General features: G+C 52.8%; 1 protein-coding gene across 3 annotated transcripts in view; it reads right to left on the bottom strand.

Annotated features, from left to right (window-relative positions):
- The window catches only part of RFX2 (regulatory factor X2), a 96,083-nt gene that overhangs the window by 11,429 nt on the left and 71,916 nt on the right, over window positions 1–12,738 (bottom strand). For 2 of the 3 annotated variants that reach the window (XM_058538040.1, XM_058538042.1), the window contains exons 6-8: window positions 9,393–9,467; window positions 1,627–1,808; window positions 43–162 (exon numbers count right to left, since the gene is read on the bottom strand). In XM_058538040.1, the coding sequence (XP_058394023.1) occupies window positions 43–162; window positions 1,627–1,808; window positions 9,393–9,467 (377 nt within the window). The remainder of the gene's footprint in view (window positions 1–42; window positions 163–1,626; window positions 1,809–9,392; window positions 9,468–12,738) is intronic. The other variant, XM_058538041.1, reaches the window with a different exon arrangement.

Below are 12,738 nucleotides of genomic sequence, written 5' to 3'. Positions count from 1 at the left end.
CCCGTCGGGTGGGGAAGTCACTGTCCTCGGCCAGGTCCCCACCTGGGCTTCTGGTGCATGGGCTGCTGCCGCATAGCCATGTACTGCGTGTCCTCCTGCAGCCGGTTCAGGGGCGAGTCTGGCTTCAGACGGATCCCATAGTAATGATACTTGGAGTTGCCCCTAGAAACCAAACACCAGGGGTCAGCTCTCTGCGGAACTCCTGAACCACAAGGCAAGTGCTCTGCCCTGGCCCTTTGAGCACTTGGCTTCAGTGTCCCCCGAACCGTGTGAAAAATGTTCGTGGGCTGTTCTGTGGTTTAGGAAATTCTGCACACAGCCTCCCCCTCTGGGAGATCCGCCTTTTGCATTTAGTACGATACAGCCTCTGAGAAGTCCTGCAGCGAGAAAACCAGTTCAGCTTTGTTTATCTTAGCACGGCCTAATGATGATGATGATGATGATGATGATGATGATGATGATGATGATGATAATCTTTCCCCCTCCCCCCTTCAACCCTCTAATAACGTGATTTGCAAACGGCACAGTTCGAGAAACACTACCTTAGTTTATTAAGGGAGAAATGATGATTAATGGGCTTTAAATACTGTAGCTAAGAAAATAAGTCAGAGGCGGCTCCTCGGGAGAGAAGCCGGAAGGACAGACACGCCACTGTCCACATGTCCCAGCTCGTGGGCGGCCGTTTCTGAGCTGGCAGCAGGGACGAGCGGAGGAGCCTGGGCCCTTTCTAGATGAGGGGTGAGCTTGGCTGGTGCTCGAAGGAGGGGATGCTGGGGAGGGAAGCCCGAATCCTGACGCCAGCATCCGGACACCCTGAAGGTGGAGGCCTTGGGTGAGCCTCCTGGCGAGGTCCCAACGGCAGGGGGGCCGTGTAGAGACCAGGGTTCCCTCTCCTTTCTCCTCCCTTCTCTTCCTCCTCTCTCCATCTGTTAAGGACGTTCTCTGTAAGGATCCAAAGGTGGCAGAGAACGAGAGACTCGCGCATGCTTGTGGCCTTGCTGTCATTTAAAGTTGGCCAGGGTGTGTGCTTCTGAGACTCACGTGTGAACCCTGACCCCCACTGTGTGTGTGACATCACCGATCCCAGCCTGGCTCACATCACAACACAGCAAGAAACAGCCTGACATGCGCTCAAGGCCGCCCACTGTGCCTAGAGCGTGGCCGTTTTTTTTCTGGTGAGAGGGCGTTTGCCTTATTGCCTGTGGTCAGTTACACACATGATATTCCCTGGCTGCTGTAGGGCAAGAGCAGGCCACAGTGGATTGGTCCAGGCATGGCGGAAAGCATCCAGAATTGGTAAATCCAGCTCAATTAGATAACCCAGAGGCAGCTCTTTATAAAACCTGTCATTAGGGAAAATTTCCAGCAAAGAGAGAGAGCCGAAGGGAATCCCCGTGTCCCATCACTGGGAGAAGACAAGACCACAGCCAACACCTCGGCCCCGGCCAGGCCAAGGCTGCCACCAATTCAGAGCAGCTCCAAGTTCCCCCAGACGCGTGTGAGTCGGGATGTGTGGGCACGAGGAGGAAGCCCCCCCCCCGTTCTCCACTAGCTCGATTTCTGTCTAGAGGAAGACAGAGGACGGAGGGGGGTGTGGGGGGCCTGCAGACACTCCCCGGTACCCACCTGGTGCCCAGCCGTCGCGTCCGCAGGCCCATAAACACGGAGCGGATGAGTTTCCCGAAGGAGGCGGCGTTCACGGGGTCCAACTTGTGCTCCTGGCAGTGCCGGAGGTAATGGTTGTACAGAGAGCTTCGGGGCAGGCTCACGCCCTCGGCTGTCTCGTAGTTATCTAGGAGCCATTGGAGCTGGAGGAAGGACACGTGTGCGTCTGTCAAAATCCCGAAACACCGCCAAAATGCTCCCACGGACTCATTAACGCTTCCCCCCCACCATATGATGAGGAAATTCATCTCTACCGTCACGGATTTGGGTTCAAGAGATTCTGGGCATGTTAATAGCTTCTTTTCACTCGTTTATTTATTCAGCCTGGTTTTCAGGTCCCTTTAATTGAGAAAAACCTGTGTGTGATGGAGACCTCTTAGATTCTGTCTCCATAATCATTTGGACACCCACACGTCCCACGTGCCGTTTAAACACCAAACGTTTCCTAAGTCTACGGAGATGGAGATCAATTCTGAGGCAGAGAGACAGAGGAAGACTCAAGAGGACTCGAGGGGACCCGCCAGCACTGCGCCCTGCATGACGCAGAGGTAACTGACAAGACGGACCAGGATCTGCTCAGATCTGAATAAGATACTTAAAAGGCTTATGTGCCGGGTTTTGTGCTCAGGCCACAAGGCAGGCTGAAAGAATCTGGAGCCAAGGTTGCTGACCCCCAGAGGTCAGCATTGAGTCAGAGGGTAGGGGCCGTCCACACGGAAAGCTTAGTCCCGACACCGGTCAGGATGGATGATGAGGGAGGTGGGTGTCTATCTAAGCCGCCACCCTGTCCAGAGCTCTGAGGGGCCCTTCTGGGTGCCCACTCCCTCTGCCATCCTGGGTGTTCGTTCCCATGCCCTCCATGTCCTTCCAGACAAGAGTGAGCGTCTCCCCTGGGAAATCTGCTCCTACACCCACCCCGGTGCATGCACCACACTCCACACACCCCCACGGCCCCACCCAGACATAGCATGCAAGATGGGATGTCGGCGTGCGTCTCCTTTTTAAAAAATAGTTTTATTCTGGAAAGGTTCCAATGTGCACAGAGGTAGAGAGAATAGTCTAACGACCCCAGCTTCAACAGTCATCAGCTGGGGCCAATTTTATTCCATCTGAGCCCCACCCACTGCCTCCTGCCCGTCCTGGACCGTTTTAAGGTGAACCCCTGACCCTCCTTCCTTTCCTCCCTGGAGCCCGAGTGAGGGGCGGGTGGTGGGGCCAGCTGGGGCACAGCTGCTGGGGCAAGGAGAGTTTCAGAGGCAGTGGGTGGGCTCGGGCTGGATGAAGGTGGGGGACCATGTCAAAGATCCAGGTAAGTGGCACCTGGGGGACTGACAAAGCAGAGGGTCCTTTAAGAGAAAGGCAGACACAGGGCATCACAGAGTGGGGTGATGGCTCCTGCTGTTGAGAGGAGGTGGTTAGGTGCTGGGCTGGCATTCAGGGCAGAGGTCAGGACCAGATGTGTCAACCTGGCACCTAGGAGCCGAGGATTGGGTCTCCAGGGGGAAGCGCGGAGAGGGGTTACCACGCGTGGGCACTGCTCGCAGGCAGGAGCTGAGGGGGAGGAAGGGTGGTATAAGGGCTGGAATTGAGGCCCAGGGCTCGGACCCCTCACCCCTGACCTCTCTCTCTGATGCTATGAACCGAATCCTTCAACACGATGTTAGTAAGTAGCTTAATCATTTCAACAGTGACCTCTGAGCCCTGGGGGCGTATCCACCTCCCCACCCCCCACCGCCTTAGCTCTGGGAGGCTGGGGAGGTCTGGAGGGAGAACGTGGGTAGCACAGCCCCCGCTGCCCCTTTCTCTTAGGAAGAGGGCATGAGGCTCTGCTCCGCGCTGAAGTCCCATCAGGAAGCCCGCTGCCTGTGGCTACGAGGCACGTCCAGCATCGGCTGTCCCAGCCATGACGGGATAACGGGGTTCTCTGTCTGCCACCCCTTTCATCCTATTTTCATTGGCTCAGGATCCAGGTGAGGAAGGGCTGTATTTGGGGGGGCCCGTGAGCCCCGAGGCTTTTTCCCAGCCCTTTTGCATCTGGGGTTGTCATGCACATTTATTTATTCACTGCGTGTCTCCCCGCTGGAACCAGAGCTCCAGGGGGCGGAGACAGAGCTGGGTCTGTCCGCGTTTGCACCCCCAGGATCCTGAAGATGCCTCAGTAAACACTGACGAGGGAAGGGGTCCCGAAGAGCAGAGGGGACCCCAGTGTGTGGGGAGCCGAGAGCTCCGGGTGCAGAAATGGAGCTTCTCCTCCTTCTGTTTCCCCAAGGCTGGGGGCGCAGGGCGCTGCTTCTTAGGGAATCCTCCGTGGGCAGGAGAAGCTGGGACCAGGAGCCAAACGCCTCAAGGGCAGGAGCCACGTGATGCCAAGGACCCTCAGGCTGTGAGGGTGAGGCCAGATGCTGTGGGCGGCGGGCTGGAGGGGGCACTGGACCCGGTCCTGAGGATGGAGACTAACACCCGCCCACCACTGGGACACGACCGCCTCACAAGTAAAAAGAAAGGTTTGAGAAGGATGATCGATTAACCGCCCCACCCCTGCCCCCGTGTTGTTTAAATTAACAGTGACTTCTTTGGGTAATTACATCCACATCATCCTGATATTAAGTAACTACGGAGGGAACTGACACGACCATGGCCTCCAAAAGAATCACTGGCGACACTTCCTCTCTCGGGGGCATTGAGGGGTCACCCGGAAGGGAAACTGATCAGAGGTGGATGAGGACCGAGGCCGACACCTCACCAGTGGGCTTGAGTGGCTCGGGCAGGGCGTCCGACACGAGGCAGCACCGCACGTTAGAGAAACTGAGCTGAACACGAGGTTCCAGTCTCTCCCTGCCACACAGCGCCCACGTGGCCCCCTGCAAACTGCTCGTCCCCAGGGACCTTCATGCCCTTCGTGAGGGCAGACAAGATCACCTTTGGTTCTGGGCGATTCTGCAGTGAGCGGTGTCTGCTGATTTGTTAGTGCCGTCGAGTGGACTCCGACTCCTAGGACCCTGTGCACAGCAGAGCGGAAGCTGCCCGGTCTTTTTGCACCGTCCTCTCCCCTTCGCTCTATCAGATGATGCTCTGCTGCTACTCTTAGGGTTTTCATGGCCAATTTTTTCGGAAGTGGGTGTCCAAGTCCTTCCTCCTAGTCTGTCTAGTCTGGAAGCTCCGCTGAAACCTGCCCACCATGGGGGACCCTGCTGGTATCTGAAATTGTGGTGGCAGAACTTTCAGCATCACAGCAACACGCAGCCGCCAGTGTGACAACCACAGACGGGTGAGGTGGTTCCCTGACGGGGACACGAACCTTGACCGTGGCGGTAAGAGCGCCAGATCTCAACCAGTAGACCCCCAGGGCTGCTTGTCTGCTGACATTTGCACTATTTCTATGTCAACAACAAAAACAAATAAAGAGAACTCTTTCCAGGAAAAGCTACGCACTTATCCACATTTGTGATCTGTCAGGACTGCACTCTTAACGAAACGGATCAAATTCTTCCTTTTAAGGGGAAAAAAACCCAAACACCAACACCCCCGGTGGTTCTGGGCTCTCTGGTGGCACAGGCCCCTTGGACACATGTCCTAAGTACAAATGGGGGGCGGGGTCTCGAAGGCCAGACTCGCGCCCACTCCGCCCAGCCCCCTCTGTCCTCTAGGATTTTTGATTCCACTGTTTGGGGCAAATGTGTGTGACTTTGGCTCCTGATTGGCGGTGGCGAGTTCGAGTCTGGCGGGGCTAGATTATTCTAGCTGCCTGGCAGCTCCTCTGAGCTCCGGTGTTTGCTGTGTCGATGTAATTGAACTCTGAACACCCCTTTTCATCCATCCATCCGATACTGATTGAGAGCCCCTGTTCTGGGTTCTGGGGCTACAAAAATGAATAAAACAGACAAAGGCCCCCTCTGGAAGTGTCCAGTCTCGTGAGGAGAGAGCCACGATAAATAAGTAACATGCACAGAAGGAGAGATGGTGTTAAGGGCTATGAGGGAAAGCCAGGAAAGGGACTGGGCACTCCAGCGTGGAGGGGGCTGGGGGGGGAAATGCAATTTTAAATTGGGGCAGGGGTGAGGTGTCAGGGAAGGCTCACTGAGAAAGTGAGAAATGAGTAAGACGTGAAGGAGCCAAGGGGGGTGATGGGGAGGTGTTCCAGGCAGAGGGCACAGCCTGTGCAAAGGCCCTGGGGCAGGACCAGGATGGCATGTTGGAGGAACAGCAAGGAGTCCGTGTGGCTGGAGCAGAGGGAGTGAGTGGGAGAGAGGGAGGAGGGAGGGCAGGGAGGGGACGGGGCAGGTCGTGCAGGGCCTGGTGGGCTGTTTCGATGACGTTGGCTTCTACTTGGAGTGTGATGGGGGCACTGGAGGGCTGTGACTGGAGGGAGAGACGGTGCTGTGGGGGCTATGGCTGTGGTGGTGGTGGTGGTGGTGGGAGAAGTGGTGTGATTCTGGATTGTTCTGAAGGTGACATCAAGGAGAATCAGGAGGTGGGGCGTGGGAGGAGGAGGGGAGCAAGGATGAGCACTGGGAAGGACGGCGCTGCCTTTGATGAGCCAGGAAGGTGGCAGGGGGCACGGGGGTTGTTGAGGGGGTCAGGGCTCAGCAGGCAGGCAGACAGTCGAGTGTGGGGCTTAGGGGAGAGGCCTTCCCGCCAGGAGCCGGGGTGGGGTCAGCGAGGCGGTGAGGGGGGTCGGGAACACTGAAAGAAACAGCGGTCCAAGCAGGACCCCTGCTAGAAGCATCTGCCACAATAAGTTAGAGAAACTTCTGGAGAAGGGACCCATCCCGTGAAGTGGCGGTTCGAGCCGAGCCCTGCCCTGTCCTGCAGGTCCCAGCTTTGGTGTTACGCCAGCCCGCAGTCGGCCACCACCCGAAGGCTAAATCAGCCTGGATCATTTGTGTTTCTTGATTTAAAACTCATATAATCCAAATATAATTCATCTAAAAGGAGGTCCTCGTCCCAGGGTTTGGCAATAATAACTTTAACAGTCAGTGGCTGCCTCCCCGTGACAGTGACCGTGTGAACCCGCTGTGGGTCCCTGAGTCAGCGAGGGTCCGGGAGGGGGGCTTCTGAGATCTGAGGGACAGCTGAGTGGCAGCCCTGGGGGGGCCCAGGCGTCTCCTGTTTGTGGCTGGGGACCTTGACCAAGGCCCCCCCAGACCCGGGACGACAGTGGCTGCCCCCAGCCGGAGGCCGCAGCGACACCCTGGACGGTGGGGGTGTTGTCATCCCCAGCCGAGCTTCTTCCCTCCTTCCTCTGAAACACTATCCCGCATTTTCATGCCACCAAATCACACCCGCCCTTATATCAGAGACCCCTCGAGGCCCGCCTCTTCCTGCGGGGTTTCCACGCCAGGCTGGAAGGTTCCTTCAACCTGCAGACCCCCAGGCCCCTCGAGGGCAGCCTGGGAAGCCCCAGGCTGACCCTGACATCGGCTGGGTCTGGAAGGCTCTGTCCAGCCTTCCTAGGCTCTGGGCATTGCGCCCCCCCGCCCCCCTAGGATAGCGTGTTGAGAAGGAAACTCTGCAGAACGCACAACCAGTTCCAACCTCGAGCCTGGACGGCTGGCTGCCTATGAACACTTTGGTGGGACCTGGGCGTGTTCTCACACCTGCCGAGCTTCTGCCCCCAGGCTCCAAGCTCGCTGGAGGGAGTGCTCCTTGTTCCTTTGCTCCCTGTGCTCAGCACTGACTCGCTGCTGGTGGGACACCGCGATGAGGGCTTTCTGAGAAGGGAGGTCCCGGAGGCCACCAGGAGAATGGCCCGCAGAGTGCAGCCCCCCAGCCAGGCTCGTCTGCCCTGGGGATGGGCTGGCAAAGGAGCCAGGTCTGTGGACGGCATCGCCCAACACTAGACCCATCTCAGCCGTGGGCCTCCCCGGTGACAACTGTCGCCACTCAGTGTGGCACCCTCGGGCAGCCGAGCCCGTGACAAGTGTCTGCAGGACGCACTACCCCTTACCGGCCAGGTCACACACTCTAACTGCCCCCTTCATCTGCCAAGACGAGCTCCAGGGGAGTTTCCTCCAGTGTGTGGGGTCCACTCTTGAGAAAGATCTCATTCCTTTCTCTCTCATTCGCAACCTCTCAGCCCTGAATCCTACTTCTGACGGAAACAAGCGACTCCACAGCAAATCACGGGGAAGAAAACGGACGCAGGGAGATTTTTCCTGCTTGGAAAGTCACCTCGGGAATGTAAACTGGTTGAGAAGCAGCCAAGGAAGTGCCTTCCAGAGGAAAAGCGTTAGGAAGGCCGCAGCGTCCCTCAGCCAGACAGAGGCTCACGCGTCTCCCACAGACGTTTTCAATTTCCCGCGGCCACGCTGCCTGCCTGGGGTTGGCGCCCCATCCTGCCTTCCTCACGTGGCTCCCCCAGGGCTGACCTAGCGCCTGACCCACAGACTGTGACAGGGCCACGCGTGTCTGCTTGACACCTAAGAACGCCTCGTCCCTGCTGAACAGAGGACGCCATTCTGTGGACTTTTCTAGACCGTGCACTCCAAGTTTAAGACTGGGACGGGGTCTTCCCCCCCAGCGCACACTGAAGAGTTTTCCCTCCCCAGATGTGTCCACGGGGTGGCATAGTCCATCGGTGATGGATGACAGGGTGGCCACGGCCCACCTAGACTGGAGGGGCGGGCACTCAGCAGGGGCCTGATGTATTTGTTTTGTCCTTCGAGACAACCGGTGGGAGGCTGCTATTCCTTCTCGTGACCACCCCTCTGAGGCTGATGAGCACGGGGCCCTCATCACGTGCCATGCCTATGCCCAACCCATAAATCCAGAAGTTTCTAGGCCTTTCCCTAGCTGGGCTTCTGCCCCAGAATTGCTGCTTTTTGAGTAACAGCTCACTTGGAACATCCGTCGGCCAGTACGAAAGTCTGGATGGGGTCACAGTTAGGATCGTGTTTAACTAAAGGGGACTTCTTTTTCTGTGATGTTTTAATTCTCAAGAGAATGTCAAGTCTAGAGCAACGGCCAGAAGCATCTTCTGGCTTCAGTGACCCATCCTCCTTCTAAAACACCAAACAAATTTCTAGTTATGCGTTAGGCCAAATTGAGAGCATTTGGAGGAGAAGTAAAGGGATAAGGGAGAGCGTGAGGAGACCAGAGCTTTCCTTCTCAACTGTCCCCAGAAATAGAGCCTCTTAGCTGGTCCCCTCCTCTGTCCCATTCTGCCCCATGAAGCTTCCCAGAGAGACGACGTTTGCCATCTCCTGGTACAGGACCTACAATCAGAGTTTTCCTCAAGAGGTAAGTGAAGCAGAAAGATCTTACTCAGCTAAAATTAGCAGGAATCAGTTGCTTCGCACTTTTTTCAAATTATCATTTTTTTTCAAAGAGCCGATCACTGGAAAATTACCTAAGAATCTTTATGGCCTCCCCAATCCTGTCTCGCTTTTTTGTTAGTGTTGTTTACTTTAGTATGAATTTTATTTATACTGCTTATTATCTGCCAGGCATTGTTGGAATTATGCATTGTATCTTAAATAATTTGATCCTCATAACACCCCGGAAGAGACAACCTCTATGATTATCTACCTTTACGAATGAAGAACCTGTTTTCCTTTCCCCTTTGTGTGGAAGGATAGTTTTGCTGGAGGGAGAACTCTAGGTTGGCTTTTTTCCCCTCCCACTTTCAGCCCTTTCAAGGTGTCACTTCCCTGTCTCTGTTTGGTTTTAAGATGGCTGTGAAGGTTGCGAGCACAGCAGGGCAGACCACCCGGGCGACACACACTTACATGGCTGTTGAGTAAACCGCTTTTGTGTGAAGTAATCCCTTCGGTTTTTTGGAGATTTTCAATCGCCATTTCAAGCTAAAGAAAATGTGTGCAGAAACAGAACAAAACAAAATGAAAAAAAAAAAAAAAAAGGAAATCAGATGGTTAGCATCAGCCAAGATCTGGTTTTATTAATATCCAAATAATGATTTGAGCGCCTACAAAATCAAAATGAGGTTCAAGGCAGGCAGGGGAGATGGGTTAAGGCGTGAGTCAGAGCTGCGGGCAGGAGTGTTACTTTGTGACACACAGAGAGGCCAGGAGCCTGTCACACACGAGCAGCAGAGTGAAGTTACGCTGGCGACAGTGGCCATTGAATTTTAACACAACATCTGCATGTGCACATGCATAACGTGGGCACTTAGTCGCTGCGTAAGTTCAAGTGTAAGCAAAGCCAGCATCCTAATGGCCCGCTGCTCCCCTACACCCGTCATCTGTTGCTAGGGAGAATCAGACGCCCGACAGATCCCAAGGACTGTTGGTGGCACTGACTTCCAGGCCAGCCTGCCCCATCACAAAGCCCAGGGTCTCCCAGCTGGAGGCTTCCGGAAAATACCACTGAGGCCAGAGACCCCGGCCTTGCCATCAGGAGGTTTGGGACCCTGGGGCCACTGGACACGTCACAGAGATAAACTCCTGAATGTTTATGAAGCGTGAGCTGTGCAAAGAGGGTTATATGGAAATGAGAATGGAGTCACAGGGGACAGTCACGTGGAGCAAACACGGAGGCCTTCCTCGGGGAAGGGGCTTCTGAGTTGGGTTCTAAGGACCTCATGGAGGCAAGGAGCTGAGGGGATGTGGCAGATCTACGCAAAGGGGGAAACACCCAGCTACGCGTGGCTACCACCACATTTATACATGTTGAATTTGACCTCAACTTGTAAGTGGAAAATGGACATTTAGGCTCTGCGGCAGCCCACCATGACAGGCAGAGGGCTACAGTGGAAGGAAATGAACCTAAAACATATGCTGTCTTTCCTCAAACACCCAGGAAGGCAAAGACTTCAGTGACGCTTCTGGAAAAAGCAGGTTGAATGTGTATTCCAGAAAATGCAGCTGGACCAGGTTCCCAGGGCTGAGTTCAGGAATGAGAGGGTTACAGCTTCACCCATCACCTCTCTGCCACTCGTGTGTATGTCCACTCTTGCCCCTTCTATTCAACACGGTACTGGAAATTCTAGCCAGGACAATTAGGCAACAGTAAGAAATAAAAGGCACCCAAATTGGAAAGGAGGAAGTAAAACCACCTGTATTTGCAGATAACATGATCCTGAAGGATCCACAAAAAATCTGTTAGTGTTCATGGACAACTTCAATAAAGTTGCAGAATACAAGACCAACATATAAAAATCAGTTATATTTCTAAACAACAAACAATGTGAAAACGACATTAAGTAAACAATCCCATGTACAATAGCATCAAAGAGAATAAAATCCCTAGGAGGTGGGATACTTGTACACTGAAAACTATAAAACACCGTGGAAAGAAATTAAAGTCCTAAACAAACAGAAAGACATCCCATGTTCATGGATTGGAAGACTTTATATTGTGAAGATGGCAATACTCTCCAAATTGATCGACAGACTCCACACAGTCCTATCAGAATTCTCTATTAAACTTCCAACAGCTTTTTCAGAAATGGACAAGTTGATCATAAAATTCACATGGCATTGCAAGGGACCCCAAATAGCCCAAACAATCTTGAGAAAGAAGAACAAAGTTGGAAGACTCACACTCCCTGATTTCAAAACTTACTACAAAGTTACAGTAACCAAAACAGTGCAGTACCGGGATAAGGATACACAACTAGATGTATGTAGATCAGTGGAATAGAACTGAGTCCAGAAATAATCCCATACATCTATGGCCAACTGATTTCTGACAAGGGTGTCAAGGCCATTCAATGGAGAAAGAATAAACTTTTCAGCCAACGATGCTGGGGTAGCTGGATAGTCACATGTAAAAGAATGAAGCTGGATCCCTACCTCACACCATATACAAAAATCAACTCAAGATAGATCAAAGAACTAAATGTAAGAGCTAAAACTATAAAACTCTTAAAGGAAAACATGAGGTAATCATGTAAAATGAGATTATCTTCATGCCCTTGGATTTGGCAACGGATTCTTAGATATGACACCAAAAGCACAAACAACAAAATAAAAGATAAAACATTTTTTAAAAGATAAATTGGACTTCATCTAAATTAAAAACTTTGTGCATCAGGGGGCCGGCCCGGTGGCGCAAGCGGTTAAGTGCGCGCGCTCCGCTGCGGCGGCCCGGGCTTCGCTGGTTCGGATCCCGGGTGCGCACCGACGCACTGCTTGGTAAGCCATGCTGTGGCGGCGTCCCATATAAAGTGGAGGAAGATAGGCACCGATGCTAGCCCAGGGCCGTCTTCCTCAGCAAAAAAAAAAAAAAAAGAGGAGGATTGGCGGATGTTAGCTCAGGGCTGATCTCCTCACAAAAAAAAAAAAAAAAAAAAAAAACAACTTTGTGCATCAAAGGACACTATCAAGAGAGTGAAAAGACAATGCACAGAATGTGCGAACACATTTGCAAATCATATATCTGATAAAGGTCTTATTTCCAGAATATATAAAGAACTCTCGCAACTCAACAACAAAATGACAAATGACCCAATTAAAAAATGGGCAAAGGATTTGAAGAGCCTTGTCTCCAACAAGCACATGAAAAGATGCTCAACATCATTAGTCATTAGGGAAATACAGACCAAAACCACAATGAGACACCACTTCACACCCAGTAGGACAGCCATAAAAAAAGAAAGAAAAAATAATAACAAGTGTTGGCGAGGATGTGGAGAAACTGGAACCCTCATACACTACTGGTGGGAATGTCAAATGGTGCAGCCACTGATGAAAACAGTTTGGCAGTTCCTCAAAAAGTTAAACATAAACCTAGTTAAACCATATGACATAGTACTCACAATCCTAAGTAGATATCCAAGATAAGTGAAAACTGGTGTTCACACAAAAACTAGCACAGAAATGTCCACAGCAGCATGAATCATAAAGGCAAAAAAGCAGAAAAATTCCAATGTCAATCACAGAAAAACGAATCAACAAAATGTGGTCTACCCACACAATGGAGTATTATTCATCCATGAAAAGAAGTGAAGCCCTGACACACACTCCAATGTGGATGGACCTTGAAAACATGATGCTCAATGAGAGAACCAGACACAAAAGACCACAGAGTGTGTGATTCCATTGATGCGAAATGTCCAGAACAGGCAAATCCACAGACAGAAAGTGGGTTAGTTGCAGAAGCTGGAGGAGGAGG

Source organism: Diceros bicornis, unplaced genomic scaffold, assembly GCF_020826845.1.
Source record: "Diceros bicornis minor isolate mBicDic1 unplaced genomic scaffold, mDicBic1.mat.cur scaffold_73_ctg1, whole genome shotgun sequence".
Lineage (NCBI taxonomy): Eukaryota > Metazoa > Chordata > Mammalia > Perissodactyla > Rhinocerotidae > Diceros > Diceros bicornis.
This window is presented reverse-complemented; position numbering and strand designations above follow the sequence as displayed.